At 35.2% G+C, this 22,850-nt stretch overlaps 2 protein-coding genes and 1 pseudogene across 25 annotated transcripts in view; 2 read left to right on the plus strand and 1 right to left on the minus strand.

Annotated features, from left to right (window-relative positions):
* Window positions 1–22,850, plus strand: part of LOC147837710 (uncharacterized) — a 633,655-nt pseudogene that overhangs the window by 370,188 nt on the left and 240,617 nt on the right. The gene's annotated exons all lie outside the window — the stretch shown is intronic.
* The window catches only part of brsk2a (BR serine/threonine kinase 2a), a 312,045-nt gene that overhangs the window by 159,576 nt on the left and 129,619 nt on the right, over window positions 1–22,850 (minus strand). For all 23 annotated transcript variants that reach the window (XR_015526514.1, XR_015526511.1, XR_015526510.1 and 20 more), the window contains exon 2: window positions 9,127–9,221. Coding sequence is in view for 12 of the 23 variants with exons in the window: in XM_087312364.1 (XP_087168490.1) it covers window positions 9,127–9,221 (95 nt within the window). In the remaining 11 variants the exon portion in view is untranslated. The remainder of the gene's footprint in view (window positions 1–9,126; window positions 9,222–22,850) is intronic.
* The window catches only part of LOC147837713 (uncharacterized), a 977,861-nt gene that overhangs the window by 57,374 nt on the left and 897,637 nt on the right, over window positions 1–22,850 (plus strand). The gene's annotated exons all lie outside the window — the stretch shown is intronic.

A 22,850-nucleotide genomic window follows, 5' to 3' on the forward strand; every position in this document is an offset into this window, starting at 1 on the left:
CTGGAGGCTGAAGTATGAGAAGGGGTGCTATCCTGCTGAAGAATTTGTCCTCTCTTGTGGTTTATAATGTAATGAGTAGCACAAATGTATTAAAATCTCAGGCTGCTGATGTTGCCATCCACTCTACAGATCTCTCACCTGCCCCCATACTGAATATAACCTCAAACCATGATTTTTCCTTCAACAAACTTGACTGATGTCTCTGACAATCTTTGGTCTATGTGGGTTCCAATATGTCTTCTGCAGTAGGGTTGGGCCGATAGATGATGCCATCGTCCATCACAGATGGCTGATAGACAACACGATGCTGATCCTCCACCCCACCCCTGTCGCAAACTCACTCTTGAAAAATAAACCATATTTGATATAATATGCCAAACTCAGGCCCTGTTTACACTAATACGTCTTAGTAATAAAATGGCATTTTAGAACGAAAATGATTCACATTCACATCCTATCAACAGCCCTCTGTCCTCTGAAAACGCGCATCATGTGACCACACACACAGCCACACACACTGTCATGCGCTCGTCTGAGCTCCAGAGAGCAGTGCACGTCGGGCAGTTTATCAAGGATGTACCGCTGGATCGCTTCTCACTATAGTTGTTAAATGTGATATTTAATTCATCTTGTCTCTATCTAACGACTCTTCGATCTTATGAATCTATCGTAACGTAGCATAGCGTCAGTACACTGCTTCAATCTTTCACTTTCAGTACTTAGCAATTTTAGTGAAAACCTCAGATACTGTTGGTCGGGCACCTTTTTTACCAACCAAGTTTGTGGACGCCATTATAACGACACAGATTACTCTGCCTATTCATGCCAGTGGAAAAAGTGATTGACAGGTGCCAATTCGTGTGTAAATTATCTTTTTTTTATTTATTATTTGTTTATGGGTAAAACAAAGACCATGCGGGTCAGGTAGTTGAAACAGTAGGCTACAAACAATTAATTCATGACGAATAAATTCATTCAATAAATAAAATAAAAAATTAATATATAATTAATTCACCTCCTCCTATGACAACGATGCCATCGTCCATCGCGATGTTTCACATTAGACATAGTACAATGTCAAATTGGTCGACATCGCCCAACCCTATTCTGCAGTATTTGTGATGATTGGAATGCAGTTCAACAGATGATTCATGTGGAAATCTATCTTCTGCCACTTTTCCAAATGATCAATTAGAACTCAAGTTATTATTTGTTATAATTACAAGTTATTAGTACAACTGGGGTTTTGTCAGGTAGTGTACATAAATAAATAACATTTGTTTGTCATCCGCAATTTGACAAAATAACCTTCTAAAAATCTATACATAAGCTGCTTTAATACATAATGCTCAAAAATATCCACATCATACTGTAACGGACATACATAATTTGGTATTCAGGTATTGTTTACACATGCAGATGCCAACAGGAGCTCTGTCCCTGCACTACATCCAGTAAATGGCTCTGGAATGTTCGCTTTGATGTGTCCAGTATCATGATAATCACAACAGTGATGCACACTGTAGACATGGTATAAAAGCCGTGTTATGGAAAATCAAAATGTAATTTCAAACAGTGCTTTGACTCGCAGACATTATCTCAGACTCAATGCAACTGCATTTCTCCTTTCATTCTTTATCTTTTTCCATCTCTTCCCTGTTTCCCTCCCTCGCTCTCTCCCTGTATCTCTTTGATGCTGTGTCAGTAGAGAGTGAGAGAGTGAGTTACCGTGGATAATGAGCTTTAATCAGCCCCAGAGCTCACAGGAAGCACAATCATCAGAGTGCTGATGTTCAGACTAGCCACTCGCTGTGCCTCCTCCTTCCACACACACACATAGACACATGCACACACACTATTCAGCTATCTTTGTTGATACAGGCCATAGACTTCTATTGCTTTTATACAAACTTATCAATTCTTTCTATCCACTAGTGCTAAACATACCCTTGTGCCAACTTTTAAAAAAAAAAAGTCAGGTTATGACATAGTCTAGTCAGTGTTAACATGGGACATAAAATCCAATATATATAGTTGAAGTCAAAATTATTAGCCCTCCTGTAAATTTTTTAAATATTTCTAAAATGATGTTTAATCCGCTTGTTAACAGATGACGTGTTGGTGACGTATAAAATACTGTTTGCGGGTCCAAGCCGCCACTCATTTGAGTTGAGAAATTATTTGTTTATGATCTTTGCTTTTAATTCATATCACATTAAAGTTAATTTGATATAAAGTCATAGTGTACACAACAATCTCTGGGCTTGCTGCATCACAAATACCAAACTTTTAACAATTTATAAAAAAATGAATGACTTTCTGGCCATTGGATATTAGGCATGGACATATATATTGCGATCGTGATTTTCGAAAGTATTAAATTGCTTTGTAAACGTTTATAATTACCACTTCATGATTCTCCCCATACGTTTAAATAGAGCTCTAGGACCCGGAAGCCGCTTCGCGTGACGTCACACTTAACAAGCGGATAGAGCAAAGAATTTTTCACAGTATTTCCTATGATATTTTTTTCTTCTGGAGAAAGTCTTATTTGCTTCATTTCATTTTAATTTTTTATAAACCATTTTAGGTAGGGATGTCCAGATCCGATCACATGATTAGAAATATATATGTAAAAAAAAAAAAAAAAAAAAAAAAAAAATATATATATATATATATATATATATATATATATATATATATATATATATATATATATATATATATAAACACAATACCCCATAATGACAATATGAAAAAGTATATATATATATATATATATATATATATATATATATATATATATATATATATATATATATATTTTTTTTTTTTTTTTTTTTTATTCTTACAAATTTTTAAAAATACAAAAGCTGAAATAAGTATTCACAGCCTTTGTGGTGAAATTGTAAATTGAGCTCAGTTACATTTTGTCTCCACTGATCATTCTTGAGATGTTTCAGCAGCTTAATTAAAGTTCACCTGTGGTAAATTCAGCTGATTGGACATGATTTGAAAAGGCATACACCTGTGTATGTAAGGTACCAGGGTTGACAGTGCATGTCAAAGCACAAATCAAGCATAAGGACAAAGGAATTGTCTGTAGATTTCTAGTACAGGATTGTCTCGAGGCACAAGGTTGGGGAAGGTTACAGAAACATTTCTGCTGCTCTGAAAATTGCAATGAGCACAGTGGCCCTCCATCATTCATAAGTGGAAGATGTTTGGAACCACCAGGACTCTTTCTAGAGCTGGCCAGCCATCTAAGCTGAGTGATCGGGGGAGAAGGACCTTAATCAGGCAGGTGATCATCAAGCCGATGGTCACTCTATCTGAGCTCCAGCGTTCTTCTGTGGAGAGAGGAGAACCTTACAGAAGGACAACCATCTGTGCAGCAATCCACCAATCAGGCCTGTGTGGTAGAGTGGCCAGACGGAAGCCACTCCCCACCTGTAATCTGCCAAAAGGCATCTGAAGGACGCTCAGACCATAAGAAACTAAATTCTCTGGTCTGATGAGACTGAAATTGAACTCTATGGAGTGAATGCCAGATGTTATGTTTGGAGAAAACCAGGCACCGCTCATCACCAGGCCCTATAGTGAAGCATGGTGGTGGCACCATCATGCTGTGGGAATGTTTTTCAGCAGCACGAACTAGAAGACTAGATAGAGGGTAAGATGAATCCAGCAATGTAAGGAGACATCCTGAATGAAAACCTGCTTCAGAGTTGATAAATTTGCAACATTTTCAAAAAATCTATGTTCACAATGTAATTATGGGGTATTGTGTATAGAATTTTGAGGAAATAAATATTGCAAGAGGTGGAAAGAGGTGGAAAGGAAAAGGCTACATTTAACACAACAAATCTAATAAGACACCTCAAATACAAACTTAGAACCTCGATTTGAAATGTACATCTTGATATAAGATATACCCCATGTTTTGTTCACCACACAGCTCCCATTGTTCATTCGTAGCTCCCATGTCTCTACTAAGCCTTTATGTATTATAGAAGTATCGGATCGGGTTTTGGTAGATACTCAATTAAAGGACTCTGACTCGGACTTAAGGGCAAATAAACCTGATCGGGACATCACTAAATTTAAGATTGATATTATTAGACCCCTTGAGCAATATTCAGGAGGGCTATTAATTCTGACTTCAACTGTATAATATAGTTAACTAACAATAACACTGACAATGAAATTAAAAAGTGTTTATACTGAACAGCGCATAAAAATATTATTTTTTTTGGTTTATTACAAATGTATACTCTTCAAAACCTTTATAGCAAATTACATGTAATATTAATTGAAGATTTTGTTATAAAAACACCCAAACATTTAGCAAAGTATCTCTTTTCGACTTTCAAAGTATCTCCTTTCGACTTTGTAAAAAAGAAGGTCAAGTGAGTTGAGTGAAGACAGGATTTGATGTTTGGGTCAACCTTTAAGTCCAAACTGCAATTCTTATCTAACTCTCATAGCTTCCACAATATCAGCTTTTTTATCTAATCCTCTTTCTTATAATCCTTCAAAGCAAGTGCTGTGAATTTGGCCCTTGTGTGCTTGTGTGGACATCACACCATACAAAATCAGAGGTGTGGACACTCAAGAGAATAACTGTGAGAATCTCATTCCCGGCGGCACATGGCATCAGGTTGTAGGTGCCAGGACGGAAACGGAGAATGCGACATTTGCATTTAAAAAGGTGACATTTGCGATGCTGCTCTGGAGGTGCAGAAATGAGAGAAGAGACAGGTGCTGGGATAGCCCGGATTCATCTCGGTGACAGAAGTACGACAATGAGAATGTCAAAGCCAGCACAACAAAACACACATACTGTATAAGCATGCTCCGGAGGCTTCTGTCGAAAATACCACTGACAATCCACCCCCTCATCTCTCAAACACACGTGGAGATAAATTGGTGACTGTTCAAATCGACTTTTACCTCATACTGAAGCAATTGTGTAAAAAAATAAATAAAAAACAGCTGAATCTGTTGAAGTCACATTAAAGTTCAGACAGGGTGGTACATGCATTATTTATGCAATTTATGGAATACATTATAATGTAAACACAGACTGTTTAGACCCGAGGAGCATATGATTATTAGGAGTTTAATCATCTTCATTGTTTCTGAAGTGTAGTCAGGGCACTTGGAGTTCAATTGGCAAAGCTGGGGCTGACGAGACTAGGATTCTGATTGGCTGCCATGAGCTCAGAGAGCTGTACAAATAATGTACAGATTCATGCAGAGTGCAAAATGTGTTCTCATAATTCCTATTGTTTTTGAAGATGGCCAGATAATATTGCCAGACTTAAAATTATTCGTTGAATTTATATAATGAAATGGAAGTAAACCTGTTGCAGTTTTAAACAAATGAACTACAAACCTGACAAAAGCGACAAAACAAATAATAATTTGACTTCTAGTTGATTATTTGGAAAATCATTACAAAATCACTCATTACAAATACTGCAGAAGACCTATTAGAACCCACATGGACCCAAAATTCACACAGAAATCAGTCCGGTGAAGTTTGGTGAATGAAAGTCATGGTTTGAGATTACATGGGGGCATGCTAGAGATCTGCAGAGTTGATGGCAACATCAACATCCTGAGGTATCAGGACATTTGTGCTGTCTATTACATTACAAACCACAGTAGAGGGCAAATTCCTCAGCAGGATAGCGCTCCTTCTCATACTTCAACCTCCACAACTAATTTCATGAATGAAAGAAGGTTAAGGTCCATTGGCCAGCCCAGTCTTCAGACTTGGACATTATTAGGCATGTCTGAGGGTAAGATAAAGGAGGAGGCATTGAAAATGAATCTAAAGAATCCTGATGAACTCTGGAAGTCCTGCAAGAATGCTTTCCGATTCCAGATGACATTTTTATTAAGCTTTTGATTAATTGCAGAAATGTATGGATGCACTCATCCAAGCTCATAGGAGTCATACACAATATTAATTCTTTTTCCATTGCACCATGACTTTATATTCTATACTGCACTTTATTTCTGTTAAGTGACAAGACTTTTGTCATGCGCACAAAATTATTTTTACTTTTTAATGTTGAAACATGTTGAAAGAAAGATAAAGGTCCCATAATGTAATTCAAAACATAGACAGGTAAAAACTACAAAATAAAAAAAAGATGATTAAAAAGAAAATAAGAACAACTTTCAATTTACAGTTATTTTAGCATTTGCTGGATGAGTTTATTTATTTATTATCTCTGGGTACTGTAAATGCTTTCATCATTAACATCTGTAAAGCTATACTAGATTTGCCTCAAAAATTCTAAATTAAAGTGGTCTACAAGCTAGTCCCTAATTCCAAATAAAAATAAGCATCTCATAATTTCACACACCTCCCTTGAAAGACTATTATCCCTAATCAGGATATTTCATCTTTAGTTTCAGTGTTTTTGTACCCGTGTGTTTTTGTTTTCATCAGAGGAGGTAATTAGGGGGAAACAATTACCCTGAGTAAAGCTTTACACACCATAAACAATATATAGTTACAATATATTGTCTTCCAAATAATAGTATCAGAGTTTATTGAAATTCAGGAAGATCTGAATATTAAATATGCATATGCAAATCAAAATAAATAATAAAAAAAAAAGAAACACATAGCAATATACTTTAAGCAGCATTATGGAATATTGTCACAACACGCAAATGTGTGTACAGTAAAAAAAATTATCTTGAGCCTTGTAATTTTCATATACAATTCATGTGGTTATTAAAAATGATGGTCATATTTTCTTGAATAATATTTTGGATTCATTGTAAAATATTGGGAAGATTCTGCTAATAAAATCAAGAGATAAATTTCACTTATTTTTTAAGGAAACCAGTGCAATTATTAGGCTTAATTTGCAAAACCAATTAAGCTAATAAGATTGAGGAAAGATAGCTTCGTGTTTATTTTTAAAAACTTGACTGAATTATTTGGATTTGGTTGCGATGTTTGCATTTGAATCTCAACAACAGCAGTGATCAGATGACATTTTGAAGGAGCAGATCAACAGTGAGCATGCTAAGAGGTAAGCCTTAACAGTTTATCATTTATATTGTCTTAAAAAAAGTTCATTCTGGAAAGACACATGCTGTTCAAGCTAGTTCAGGAGCCTAGTTTGATCAGGCAACATTTAAGAGGGGTGGACAAGTGAACTTGCTGGTTAGCCTAAGCTAGTATGTTATGCTATAGCTATTCAGTGGGGTGTATGCACAGCTAGTGCTTTTCCATTTCATAAGGTTCCTTTTACAGCATTGATGATGTTATATAATTAACTGTTTTTATATAATACCGTATATAAATACTAATATTTGTTTGCTTATTTTTTCAGATTAATGAAGAACAATTTTACAGTATTTTCCCACAAAAGAGGAGTAGTTTATGGGTGCCATACAGCAGGTATTTTTTATAATGTTATTTATGTATTATTATTATTATTATTATTATTAGGCAATGTTACTAATTTCTACACTTTTATTGCAGCAGACCTCACATTAAATCAGGGAGGAGATGAGAGATGTTGTCCTCTGTTGCTGGTGTATTTGTATGAAAAAAAAACGGAAGAGCTCACCCAGGAGTGCAATTTAAGTGTCTTGAACTGATTCAGATATTTCTAGTTTTCAGAAAACTACCTTTTAAGTTTTTGCATTTTTACAAAATAATAATAATAATAATAATAACAACAAACACTACATTGTTGAACGCACTATTCCTTTTAAATATGATTTGTTTTTATAAACTTATGTCTTTGTCCACTGTTATACGTTTTGAAAACACCCTGTCCACTATTAGTCAAAATACTTGTATACTTGTGTTAAAGTGTAAGTCAGCAATGTCTACTCAAACATTTTGGAGAATTACAGTTTACAGAGATACAAATAAATGGTTTATTTCCTTAATGTATTTACTTAATGTCTTTTAGTAAACCTTAAACATTTGAAATGTACAATTGCATAATTTCATAATAATAAACGTAATGTTTACTCTACAGTGTGGGAATGCAGAGAATTGCTGTCTGCCAGAGGGATGACCAACCATTAAGACTTCTGCATTGTCTTGGAGGATGAGCGAGTGACGGCTGGCTTTGAAAATCTACAGTAGAATTGCTGAACTGGATTTATAAGTATTCCCGAAATTAAAACCACCCTAAAACAAACTTATAATAAGTTTCTGACACAAATTCACTGCTACAACCTTTTGGGGAAATTTCACTGCATTGACATATTGTGTTGCTATTATTTTGAGATACGGCTTTTTTATTTTTAATAATTTTATAGTTTGTGTAAAATGTGACTATTCCTACTAAAGTAAGATGACAGAACATTTTTTTTTTCCATGACATGGATAAAGGACTTTTTTTTAGAGCTAAACATTGCTGTAAATAGATTTGTTTAAGAAATTGTATGCAAAATTTAGTTATCAGTGGAACATGCATTGCATTGTGTATGAGTTTCATTATAAATGATATGGATTACATTTTATGAATGAGTAATTTTTATTATTAAATATGAGTAAAAGGTGGTTTATTTGCTCAAATTATAAAAGCACAGTCCACCAATAACATTAAAATCATCATCTATCACTCAAATAAACTAAAAATTTTCACTTGAACCATTCGAGTGGTTTTTGCTTAAAATAAATTAATAAATATGAGTAAATTGTGGTGGATTTGCTTAAATTATAAAAGCACATTTCACTAATAATATTAAAATCTTCACCTAACACTCAAAAAATGTAATTTCCACATGATTCATTCAAGTCTTTTTGCAAAAAAAAAAAAAAAAAAAAGTTTTCAAACTAATTAAAAATAATACGTGCAATAGTGTGACCACTATTTTTTTTAAGTAAACAACACATAAGAGATGTTCTTTTAAGGTTATTTTTGTCATTTGTGAAAGCCCTTGTTTAAAAGTACCATTCAGTAAACAAAATAGCATAACTAGCATTATTATGCTAAATATCTTCTTGTGTATTTTACTGAAGAGAGAACCTCTTAAGGGCTTAGAAGCACATTTATAATCTGAACTGAATTATTTATTTAGGAAAAGATCATCAGGAAAGCAATCATTTCCCAAAGAAAGAATAAATCTTACCTTCATTAAGACAGACTCGCTGAGCTTTTCTCGGTTTACAATCTTTATGGCAACTTTCTGACATGTAACACAATGGACCCCAAGCTTTACAAGACCTAGAGGGGAAAAGAAAAAATAATAGACTTTAAAAGAAAAGCATTGGTCTGCAACTGCAACATTTGTCTGGAATACAGCAAATGTTTAATCACAACCCCCCAAAACCTCTCATCGGTTCTTTTCACACACCAAAGCACAAGTTTTTCCATTGGCATCTGTGAATCATTCACATCTGAAGACAAACTGCATCAAATATAGTCGATGAGCAAAACTGTGAGCGGAACGGATAGCATGAAGAAACCTAAAGGCCTTTCTGCTTTATCACTTATGGAGTTTCATGGTGCATGATCAGCACGCTGGCTCAAGGAAATCATTTCTCCGAACAAAATGCCACACGGTTAACGCTTTTATTAGTCAAAGTGCTGAATGTTTACAGGCTTACAGATTCATGCATCATCGTCCCCTCCCTCCTAATACTAAAACATGTTCAAGGACTTAGTGAAGAAAAATCTTTAGCGTAAATACCCCAGGTTTTTCAATGATTGTTGAGTAAGCTTTTTCAAACAAGGGGAAAAACCTCCAAAGTCATTTGCTGCTCGCACCTAGAAGAGTTTGAATAGTTGGGTAGATAGACAGGGCTCAACGTCTGTGCATGACAAGATAATAAATGCTTCATTTCCTAAGGTGCACGCGTATCGGAAAACTGACAACTGCATAAATGAAAAATGCTGTGATTTGCAAAGGACACGATGAATGTTTTTAGTTTGTAATAAAGTGAAAGAATGCCACCACCTTATCCCAACCACACTCCAAAAATTACATTTGCTGCATGTTCAAACTATATTTAAAATAAGCTGAATCAACACAGGGTGGCATGTGGGCGCAATGGTTTGGACTGTCGTCACATAGCAAGAAGCTTGCTGGTTCGAGTTAAGGATGGGTCAGCTGGCATTTCTGTGTAGATTTTGCATGTATTCCTCATGAGTTTCCTCCAGGTTCTCCTGCTTCCCCTTACAGTCCAAAGACATGCACTACTGGTGAATTGAATAAACTAAGTTGCCCGTAGTGTATGAGTATGTGTGTGTGAATGAGTGAATTTGTGTTTCCCAGTACTGGGTTGCATCCACCAGGTGAAACATACATTGGAATAGTTGGACGTTCATTACACTGTGGCAACCTCTGATAAATCAGAGACTAAGCATTGTATTTGTATATGTGATGTCTTTTTTTATTTAATGCCATGTCAGCAACCAAGACTATTTTATGGCAGGAACATTTCAATAATAAACATGCAATTAAAAAACAACAAACAAATGAATACATAAATTAAACAATATTTTTAGTGTTAATACAGGCTAAAACTTCTAAAATCTTTAAAGAGAGTTTTAAGAGAGTTTTTTTCATAAATGAAAAAGTCTTCTGGACTCATTAAAAGCAGGACAGTCTAGTAAAATGTGTTTTATAGTAAGGGGAGTTGTGCAGTACAAACACTGTGTAGGGTTTTTACCTTGGAGCAAAAAAAAAAAAAAAAAAAAAAACATGGGTTATTCTTGTATGTCCAATATGACATCTGGTACAAAACCACTAGATCAAATCTAGTCTTAAAATGTCTAAAAGTTCATATAATCTATTCTTTTCCAAGGCATCCCATTCCTCTTGCAACTTCTTTAAAATGTAAACATTGATAAAAGGCCTCATCTCTGAAGAAAGAATTTGGCATGTTAACCATTTGCTTCAAAGCGTATATAGGAGCTGCATCAGCTCACTAAGGTCCTGAAACTCAGCGATAAACAATGTTGTAAAACTGATTTTTTAGTTGGTGAACTTTAGTTAAAATATTATCAATCAAAGGATGATCCTTATTTGAAGATTCCTTATCTTGGAGGCATGATTTGAAGTCTGAAAAAATTATAGATTTATTTTGTTGGACATTTCCTATATATTCCAACGCTAAAGTAAAGCACGGGCTTCAACTGTGAATATTGCACATTGTTTTTTTAAAGCCATTTTTGGCCAGTTTGCTTTTAATAGATAGGACAGGGTAAGGGTTGGAAAATGTCCTCAAGCTGGGATTCAAACTCAGGATGCTCTGATGTGCAATTACACCATATGCTGGCGTGGTAACCCCTAGGATATTGCACCGACATATTAAGTATTCTTTAGGCAGACTGATTCCCTAATGTTGTTTCCTAGTTACCATTGTTGCTGTTGCTACGCCATTTTCACCAAGCCGAATTAATGAATGGGTGAATGAATTAACACAGTTGATTCATGTTAAATCCACTTGGGTTTGTGTAAAAAAATAGTTAACCTAATCAATTTGTGTTGCATAAACATGAAGGAGCTATGTAGAATTTAAGTTAAAGTGCAAATCCACATCCAGGATGACACTCAACAAACACTCCTCAACAATCTCTGCTGCCATGTGACTCAACCGTTCTATGAGCAAAAGAATTAATGTGGTTTTGAGTGTCCTTAGAGAGATAGTTCAGTCAAAATATATATTTACACCCCGTTAAGGGGTTCCAAATCTGTTTGACTTTCTTTTTTCTGTTCAACACAAAATAAATTGTTTTGAATAAAAGTTGTAAACATGAAACTATCGACTCATTTTATATAAAAATTACAAGCATCAAGATTTTTTTTTTTACTGTACACACATTTGCGTGTTGTGACTATCGTGTTTGTTTTTATTCATACACTCTCAGAAATAAAGGTACGCAAGCTGTCACTGAGGTGGTACCTTTTTAAAAGGTACAAATTTGTACCTAAAAGGTCCATATTTATACCTCAAAGGTACATAATAGTACCTAAAAGTACAAAAGTGTTCCTTTTAAAATTTATATGTACTAATATATAATTTTCAGGTACCAATATGAAACCTTTAATCACAAATATATCTTTTGAAAAGGTACCACCCCAGTAACAACTTGTGTACCTTTATTTCTGAGAGTGTACTATAGAAGTCTATGGTAATAGGTTTTCAACGTTTTTCAAAATATATTTTTAGGTATTTAACTAAAGACAGTAAGTCAAACAGGTTTGGGACTACTCAAGGGTGATTAACTTGTTGGTAAAATTATTTATTTGAAAGAACTATCATTTTAAGTGCAAAACTGACCAATGCTGAAGAGGTGACAAAACTCAAAGACACCAAGTGGCATATACATTAAACTGATTGATAGTTTGGTTATTAGAGTTATGATGATTTCAATAAACACTATTCATCTCAATCAGGTTACTAGCACCTGAGGTCATGGATCAGTAAGTTGTTTACATTCATTTGGCAACTAATAAGCACAGGGCTATTGAACTCGGATCCTCAGACAACACTTGCCCATAGGATTAGCCTAAAGGAACCAGTTTTGATCAGGAGTGTTTCATTAGGGTTGGAACTAAACTGTGCAGAATTACAGCCATATTTAGGAACGGAGTTTGACACTTGTGTAGTAAGGACAGTAATAAGTTTGCTTTACTATACGTTCAGAGGCCCATGAAAATGTCCTTGTTGTATGATTTAATTGTTATATACACCCTTTTAATCATTAAACAATTATAAATGTTTGCTAGCATGCCCTTAACCTGTCTGGCTATGTCTGTTCATGATAAATGTAATTGAATAACAGATTATTAAAAAAAAATTTTCTTATTTCATTTATTAAAAAAGCATCGATGTGCCTACTTTTCACAGTGCATTGTTGGACTTTTTAGGGTGCAGACATTACAGTGCAGTGCAGAACTTTGCTATTGAGACTGATCAGTGCCCCGATCAATGCATCCATGGTGTGCTGATTTCTTTTTAAAGGTGCACCTCAAATCATTGAATTCATTTGTTCCAAGAACTTCCATGGCCACAGTTGTATAAAATAAAGCACCAGGGCATGCAGACAGCTTCTACAAACATTTGTAAAAAATAAATAAAATAGGTCATTCTCAGTGCCTCATTGAATTCAAGCATTCTACTGTGATATGTTGCCGCCTTAGCAATAAGTCCATTCCTGAAATATCCTTACTGCTAAATATTCCATGATCAAATATTAATGGAATTATAACAAAATAGAAGCAACTGGAAACAACATAGTGGCCTACACAAAGCTTGTCTAAAGGCCTTGTAAAAGGGGCTTGGGGTGAGAATGGGGTCAGGGCATGCTGAGGTGCATAGTGCACAGAAGTCAGCAACTTTCTGCAGCATCAATAGCAACAGACCTCCAAGCTTACTGTTGCCCTCAGATTGGCTAATAAATCGTGCACAGAGAATGTGCATCTAAGAACTGAGACCGATATGATACACATCTCAATGCACAGCCAAGAATATGATATAATATGAGAATATACAAATGAAAATAGACCATTTGCAGATTTCAAATCTGTGTTTGTCATACCAAAACAACCAAAATACTCATCACAAAATAATGTGCTAAAAACGAGTATAAATATGAACGAACCGCAGAGGATTAAAGATACACAAGAAGAACTAAACGATACGATGCGATTGACCACATCACGATGCAGTACACTATGGACAATTCAGTTTATTCAATTCACCTATAGCGCATGCCTTTGAACTGTGAGGGAAACTGGAGAACCCGGAGGAAACCCACATTAACACAGGGAGAACATCCAAACTCCACATAGAATTGCCAACTAAACTTAACCCAGCGAAACTTCTTGCTGTGAGGCAACAGTGCTAACCACTGAGCCACTGTGCAACGCATATAGGGTTTTTCAAATGGGAATATATATTATATGTGGTAAAGTCCTGCACTCTTCAGAGCATTTACTTCAGGTAATCTGCCCTACAAGTGATAAAGTGAGAAATACAGTAGATGGAATTACATTCCAATGTCAGTCACAGCAAAATAAACAATAATGACACTTGATAGCAAAAACATTCAGTATGTATCCAATCATCAAACGTTAATGACTAGAAATAAAGAAAAAATAATAATTTAAAATTATTAGGTAACCAAAAACTTTGAGAAAGAAGAAAAGCAAGAAAGAGAAAAACCAACACTCAAGACATTCTGTCAAATCAAAAGGATCGGTTTAAGAGGGAGGAATAATTTGATTCACTTTGAGCACTGTGACCTATTCCAGTGAGCTACGATAATACACAAAGATGATAGCACAAAATATATATGCAGAAAGCATATCACAGTCAGGCGTCATCCTGCATGACATTATCAACAAAGATAGGGAATATTAAGTCCAAGGGCAGAAGAAATGGCCTTTTCAAAAATAATAATAATAATAATAAAAAACATGCAATGTGATGATGCTCAATGAAACCCACTGTATGCTCCATCTGCTTTGATAAGAATTCAAGCGCATTTGCTCGAGTCTCAGTGTATAACTTACAACAGGGCAGCTACTCGCTCTGTATCGATTTCAGTCTTTGTGAACCTTCCAATCAATAAAATTACAAGCGCGCTTGTCCACAGAACATCATAATAATTCTCAAATCCACAATATTCACAAAAGGGTTAATACTTAATGTATACATTAGCATTCAGGGTGGTCAGTTGTCACCCAAGAGTTGATATATATATATGTGTGTGTGTGTGTGTGTGTGTGTGTGTGTGTGTGTGTGTGTGTGTGTGTGTGTGTGTGTGTGTGTGTGTGTATGCATGTATGTATATATGTAAACGACTTATTAAAAAAACATCCCATAATGTAAATAAGTTGTCATTTAATTTAACAAAATTTTGACAAAATTGTCAGATAGAACCTTATAATTCTAAGGCGACGATTTATTTATTTATTTTAAGTTCTCCCTATCTTGGTGTGGGTTTCCTCCACGTGCTCTGGTTTCCCCCATAGTCGAAAGACATGTGCTATAAATTAATTGAATAAACTAAATTGGCCATAGCATATGAGCCGCAACCCAGCACTGGGAAACACCCATACAATCTCACATTCACACTCATACATTACGGCCAATTTAGTTTATCCATTTCACCGATGGCACATGTCTTTGGACTGAGGGGGAAACCAGAGTACCCATGTCAGCACGGGGAGAAGATGCACACTCCATACAGAAATGCCAACTGACCTAGCTAGGAGTCAAACCAGCAACCTTCTTGGTGAATTTAGAAAATTATTTGCTAAAAAAAATCCTAATTTTTTAAATTTACCTTGAATTATTTTGCTATTTTTATTCCACAGCAACATAAAAATATGAACAATTGAAACAATCAAATAAAAAGGAAGTCTGCAGAAGACATTGTAAAAAAGCACTTTCTTTTTCTCCATTTCCATCAGTTGGCAGAGTCTGGGTTACTTGCCCCCATAGCATCGAGCATTTTCTCCCCCTAAAAATGTAAATTAAGTCCAGCGAGGGAGAACAAAGTCAATAGCTGTAGATCTCTAATAACTAAGGCTGTTGAACATTAGATAAGGTGATTTAAAAAAATGGAAAAATAAATGGAAAATTAAAATAATGGGGGGAAACGTGTTTTTCAGGGGCATGGTAATATATTTAGGATTAGTCTTAAGGACAATAATAACAAATAATAATAGATATTTTTTTCAAAGTGGCTTCTTTATCAACTCTGCAATTGATTGCATAATGTCAACGGATACAACCATTGAAGATTCAGAGAAATATTTTTCATGTTAGCATCAGTACATTAGTCAAATATATTTGTAAGCTGTGGTACAAAACAATGACCAAAGTCACATTTAGAAGATTTAAAACCGATATAGGGGCAATACAGTGGCCGGTAGGTAGCACAATCGTTTTACATCTACAAGGTTGCTTGTACGAGCCCTCAACTGGGTCAGTTGTCATTTCTGTGTAGAGTTTGCATGTTCTCCCCGTGTTCGCATGGGTTTTCTCCGGGTGCTTCGGTTTCCCCTACAAGTCTAAAGACATGTATAGGTGAACTGGGTGAACTAAATTGTCCGTAGTTTATGTGTGTGAATGAGTATGTTTAGATGTTTCCCAGAGATGGGTTGCTACTGCAAGGGCATCCGCTGTATAAAACATATGCTGGATAAGTTGGTGGTTTATTCCACTGTGGCAACCCTGGATTAATAAAGGGAAGAAGCCAAAAAAAAAATAAAAAATAAATGAACGAATGAATGAATGAATGAATGAATGAATGAATGAATGAATGAATGAATGAATGAATGAATGAATGAATGAATGAATGAAAACCGATATAAACATGTAACTGTTTGTCACCTCCTTCTAAATGGATCAACATTCTTTTTTTACATCACCTCATACTTTAGTTTCTCATCAAATCTTGACCAATCAAATGCTCTCTAGTATCTGACATGCCCCACCCTCTTCAAGACTCTTCTTATTAGCTTTTCATGATGTGCTTGAGCTCAATCACTCTTATTGCAGAGCGGTGATAAAACAAAACACTATTGGCTGTTTTTTTAGAGGAGTGACTACTCTAAATCTTGCCCTCTCTTCATTTTTCAGTTGAGATTACATAGAAACACAGAATAAAAAACTGTACATTTCAAAGCACTTCACAATACCTTTAAAATGACACTGCTATAATAGTTTGATTATGAAGTATTTCTGAAATTATAATTAAGATAACTTTAAAGATATGACAGATATATGATCTTATCTCTTATTTTTCCCTCATAATAGTACACTGATATTACTGTCCAGAATGAGTAAGCATTAGCATGAATTTACTAGCATGGTTTGTGGAGAGAAAATTGGGTAACACTTTAAAATCCCAATGTAATCAGAATATCTAGTGCTTATTTACAAACATATTTGTTTCTTCTACAAAACAAAATGAGCTTTGACTAATGCTGAAAACCCCCAAAAAAACAAACAAACAATAAACGGAAAAGTTTCCTAAGCCCCTTCACACACGTGTCTCCTGTAACTGCCTCCTTATTAAAAGAGCTCCTTATGAATAATTCAAAAATCTATAATTATGCATTCCTTTTGCTGACGTGGAGTTGGAGGCATTAAAAATAGATCTGAGCGGAACGGCAGCACAAGCCCCAGTGGAGTCACGCCGCTGTTTTGACTGCCTCTCTTTTTCTAGCCACAGCTAGATCTGCAAAGCTCTCGGCCTGTCGTCCAGAAGGATTTTTTTTTCTTTTTTGTCTCTGACAGGCCCTATCTCATTGTCCCCATCCCACACTGGACACGTCACTGACAGGCTGCTGAAAATATGGATCCCTCTTGACAGTGCTGCTAAATTCGGTTGATGGGGTGGCCGGGGGTTTTGCTGGAAGCCTTTTTTTGTGCAAGAGTCTGCTTCAAAAGCCATTGAATCATCACCGCAACTTAAAGGACCAGTGTTTTTTATTTTTACTTGGCAGTGTACACATATGTGTTTTTGTGTATGTAGGCGTCTGTCATTTCAGCAGAAAGACCTTTACTGCTCAGCCCAACGACACCTTTCCCCCCGGTAAGGGTGATGAAATTTTGAGGAGGTGCATGCATACATTTGAATGTCAATTAGACTCCGCTGACATGTCTGACAACGTGTGCAGACAGTCAAGTGTTTGATTGTTGAAGCAAACGAAGTCACATGTGACAAACTGGGCCACCTACTGTCATCTGTTCTACCATAATGTGGGTAAATGTTCGATATAAGGAGCACTTGAAAGGAATAAACTGTAATGGGTTTCTTCCTTTAAACAATGTCATATTTGTCACTTTTAGCTTTTAGGGTCCTTGTTATTTATTATTGTTTTAAAGAGTCTCCATTTTGTGTTTTTAAAAATTACCATCCATGCAGTGTTTAACACAGCTCAGAGTAAATGGAAACATCCAGCTGAAGTTTAAATATGAAAGTTTACTGTGCACCATGTTTGAAACTACTTGAGCCGACTCAGAGACAGATGAATGATTTGTCCTTTGTTCGGATATTTGGCTGGACGCGTCTACCTTGATATGAGACATTGACAAATATGAAGTAGCCTCTGAATCAAAAAGTTACGAATTGCTAAATAGATTATATGCTGGTGTTTAACTGAATTGCTTTAATGCACTACTGCATTGAGCTCACACATATGCTCTGTGCTATTTCATAACCGTGGTGGCCGTTTCTCTCAGCCTCGTGCTGAATGCAGTCGACCAATCACAACAGACAGAGTTATCGGACCAATAACTGCAGATTAGCATCATGCAAAGGAGGGGTTTGGGAACAAATTAATCGCTGAACAAATAATATGGGAGTCGTTGGGATAATTAGTTGAAAGTAAATGACAATGAAAAAGACAATGAAAGTGTTGCATGCATTTGAGCCTGTTGTTGGAGACCCACAAATCCAAAATCTGCCCTTTAATAATGCAAAATAGGGGCTCTTTAAAATATATGGTGCTAAACAACTAAAGATAGCTAAAGATCTTTACTACACTGAGGACCGAGCAAAGAAATGACAAATATACTGGTGACCTTTTTTTTTGTTTGTTTTTTTTGTCACCATATACCCTTGATTTTATGTTATTTAAGATTTCCTTTGGTTTGCAAGAATGTTTTCTACATAGACTGTGTACACTCTTACAAATGAACACGTTTGTACTTTTTCAGCATTCGTTTGTGTGAATGAAGGTTTAGAACAACTTTTTTTTATGCTTCATGTCCACCGAAGTGTTTTTGACTACAAAAATGCAAGCGCTGTTGTGAAAATACCTAGTTGTGAGCTTTTTTTTGCAGCACAGCATTTTTCTTTTTCAGCTGGTTGCTACGATACATACACTACCTGACAAAAGTCTTGTCGCCTATCCAAGTTTAAGGAATAACAAATAATAACTTGACTTCTAGTTGTTCATTTGATATCAGAAGTGGCTTATATGAAAGGCAAAGTCCTCTAGATTATGCTTAGTATCCCAAAACAAAATATGATCATGCCTTGATTTTTAATTTTTTATTATGGCAATAGGTCTGACTTTGCTTGTCTTTTCACTTATCAAAAATAATGTACAGTGTAGATTTTAAAGTCATGGTGCAATGGAAAAAAAAAAAAAAATATATATATATATATATATATATATATATATATATATATATATATATATATATATATATATATATTGTATGACTCTCATGAGCTTGGAGGACTGCATCATTACATTTCTGCAATGACTCAAATAACTTATTAATAAAGTAATTTGGAATGGTAAAGAAAGCGTACTTGCAGGACTCCCAGAGCTCATCAAGATTCTTTGGATTCATCTTAAATGCCTCCACCATCTTACCTCAGATATGCTCAATAATGTTCATGTCTAGTGACTGGCCTGGCCAATCCTGGAGCACATTGACCTTCTTTGCTTTCAGGAACTTTGATGTAAAGCCTGAAGTGTGAGAAAGAGTGCTATCCTGCTGAAGAATTTGCCCTCTGTTGTGGTTTGTAATGTAAAGAGCAGCACAAATGTAATGATACCTCAGGATGTTGATGCTGCCATCCACTCTGCAGATCTCTTGCACACCCCCATACTGAATGTAACCCCAAACCATTTTTTACCTGTACCAAACTTGACTGATTTCTATGAGAATCTTGGGTCCATGCAGGTTCCAATAGGTCTTCTGCAGTATTTGTAATGACTGGGATGCAGTTCAACAGATGCCTAATTGGAAAAATCTACCTTCTGCCACATTTCCAAATAATCAGCTCGTCAAGTTATTATTTGTTGCTCTTACAATTGGGATTGACAACAAGACCTTTGTCAGGTAGTGTAGTTTAACTGCTGTACCATCACAAGTTGAAAGCCTTTAGCAGATTATTTGTTGACAGTTGTGTGGTATTGTCCCACCCCTCCTCCACAGTGATTAAACAGCTGGCTCAAAGTTACACTGTGCAGGCAGTCAAAAACATAATGTTTACAAGAAAAGTAAACAAACTCTCAGTTCTATTAAATTTAAAAAAATAAAAAATAAAAACACTGATGGATGCAGCCTAAGGCCAATCCCAATTCTATTTTTGTGCCCCTACCCCTTCCCTTTCCCCTTGGCCCTTTAAAACCGGGTTTAAAAGGGGAAGGGTTTTAAAATTTACCCCTAAGAAATGGGACAGCACTACAGCACCTGCACATGTCATCATATGTCATCGCGATCCCTTGTTTCATATGAGATTAGATGATGGCGACTGCTGTGGTCATTCCAGTTGTGTTATTTTTTGGTATTTATCTTTAGGAAATCACTGAAGTCATATATTATGTTATCTTAATGATCTAATGTGGCAATAAGATCATAACTATACTGCACATAAACACACAAAAAACAACATTAACATTATAGCAGACACTGTAAAAAGCTCATTCCTAGCCACTAGATTTTTCTGACCGGGTATTTAAGTGTCATCGAGGGTCAGAAAGTTGTGGGACTACTGTACAGTAGTTATTATTATGATAACATATATCGAAATTTTGCGGTTTTTATTTTAATGTTTTTTTTTCAAGCATGATGGTGAAACACAAACACTGTTATGATTATATTAAAGCATGTGTTTGTTTGTTTGTTTGTTTGTTTGTTTGTTTGTTTGTTTGTTTGTTGTAATAAATCGTAATAATGACAAAACAAAACTAATTTGTGGATTGTCTTACTTCCGGGTGCAGCTACACTGGAGCTGATGTATTCTGGAAAATTTTCGTACGTCTTGGTTTCTAGTGTGGTCCTGAAAAATCTCGATTCGAAGGGCTATCTACCCACGCCTTCAAGCTAAAGAGAACTGGGACAGGGGAAGGGCTAAGAAGGAGAATTGGGACTGGGCCCAAGCAGTGCTTAATTTGTGAATTGCGAGGTCTGGCATGTGTTAACGGATCCGGCATGTGTACAGAGGATAGGGTTGGTGGCACAAATTAAGCCCTGGGCCTAAGAGTGAAACTTAAACACTTAATTACTGTAAAAAAGAAAGATTTTTAAATATTACTTTAAAACCCTATTTGCCTCAACACACCTGCTGGGAAGTTTTTAGTATATCTAGTCAGAACTTGATTAGCTGGTTCAGGTGTGTTTGATTAAGGTTGGAGCTAAACTAACTCTCCAGGACACCAGCCCTCCATGACTGAGTTAGGACACCCCTGCTTTTTAAACTTCAACATACAAATAAGCTCTGTCATGACAGCCTAACCATAAAATACAAGCATAATTTAAACCTATAAAAGCTTATATATATATATATATATATATATATATATATATATATATATATATATATATATATATATATATATATATATATATATATATATATATATATATATATATAAACTGAAAACTAAGTGTAAATTAAACAACCATTAACCACATTTAATATATGTCAGTTGTTTCCTTCTCCACATGCCCTGCTTGTTTATTTTGTTGTTCGCTACATAGACTTCTAGGCCAGAAAGGGGCTTTTCAATAATGATTCTCATGTTCCTTCAGAAGCTTGCCTATAAGCTAGTTCACAGTCACAAATGAGCTAAAGCATCTCATTGTGTGGGAGTAAATACACATTGCTTGCACACACATGGATTTGAAATGTGCCGTGTGTCTGTTGCGGGTGTGATGAGGGACTCCTGATTCAAGCCAACAGCAGATGTTTGCTGCTGAACAGATTAGCGCAGACAGCCCCAGAGGCGCTTTTGGACCCGTTTACGCAGTTGTGTAATGGTGGCAAATGCACATGATGTATCTCTTCTATTATTATCTTGTCATTAATGCCTTTTACTCTGAAGAATTCTACAGATCAGTAAATAACAGCACTGATGGCTATTATCAATATTTTGACAGAAAAATGTCATCTGGTGTAAAACGAATATATCATCATTATATTCAGAAATATTTGTTTTTTGTTAACATATCTTTCAAGTTGTATTTACAATAACAACAGGATTTCAAATTGTATTTCAAATGCAATGACTAATATGGCAGCATAAGTCATTCATTTATTTATTTTCCTTCAGCTTAGTCCCTTATTTATCAAGGGTTGCTGAATAAATGGACTGTAGAGGAAACCGGAGCACTCCGAAAAAAAACCACAAACATGGGAGAAAGCAGTCTAAGTCCTCCCTTTATAAATTAAAAAAACTTCTTTCCAGAAGAAACCAGAAACTAGTTGCTAAATATTCAATGTCTAAAGAACTAAACTTGAGACTACATTTATTGTAAGGTCCATCTGGAATTTGTTTTAAAGAAACAATCCCCTTAGACTTTCCACTCAAAGTATAGACCCTATTAGGGCTGTGCAATTGATCGAAATCGAATCACAATTATAATATGAAACTGCGATTAGATGCTGCAATATGGAATATACAGTTTAAGCCAGAATTAATTAAAAAAAAAATATATATATATATATTATCAGACATATTGTGAAAATGTCCTTGCTCTGTTAAACATAATTTGGCAAATATTTAAAAAAGAAATAAAAAATTCAAAGGGGGCTAATAATTCTGACTTCAACTGTATATGTATTTAATTTCCGCAACCCAGAGCAAATGTGTGACTGCCATCTTTGCGTGACAGTATTACTAGTCAAATTAGTAAGCATTCTATCGTTCTGCCAAATCAGAACTTTTTTTTGTTTGCTGAGTGTTTTGTATTTTTAAAATTACATATATATATATATATATATATATATATATATATATATATATATATATATATATATATATATATATATATATATATATATATTTTTTTTTTTTTTTTTTTTTTTTTTTTTTAATAAACTACATTATCTTCCTAATTTGAGTTGAACTTGTTTAGAGAAAGG

Source organism: Danio rerio, chromosome 25 (genome assembly GCF_052040795.2).
Source record: "Danio rerio strain M-AB ecotype USA chromosome 25, GRCz13ab, whole genome shotgun sequence".
Classification (NCBI taxonomy): Eukaryota; Metazoa; Chordata; class Actinopteri; order Cypriniformes; family Danionidae; genus Danio; species Danio rerio.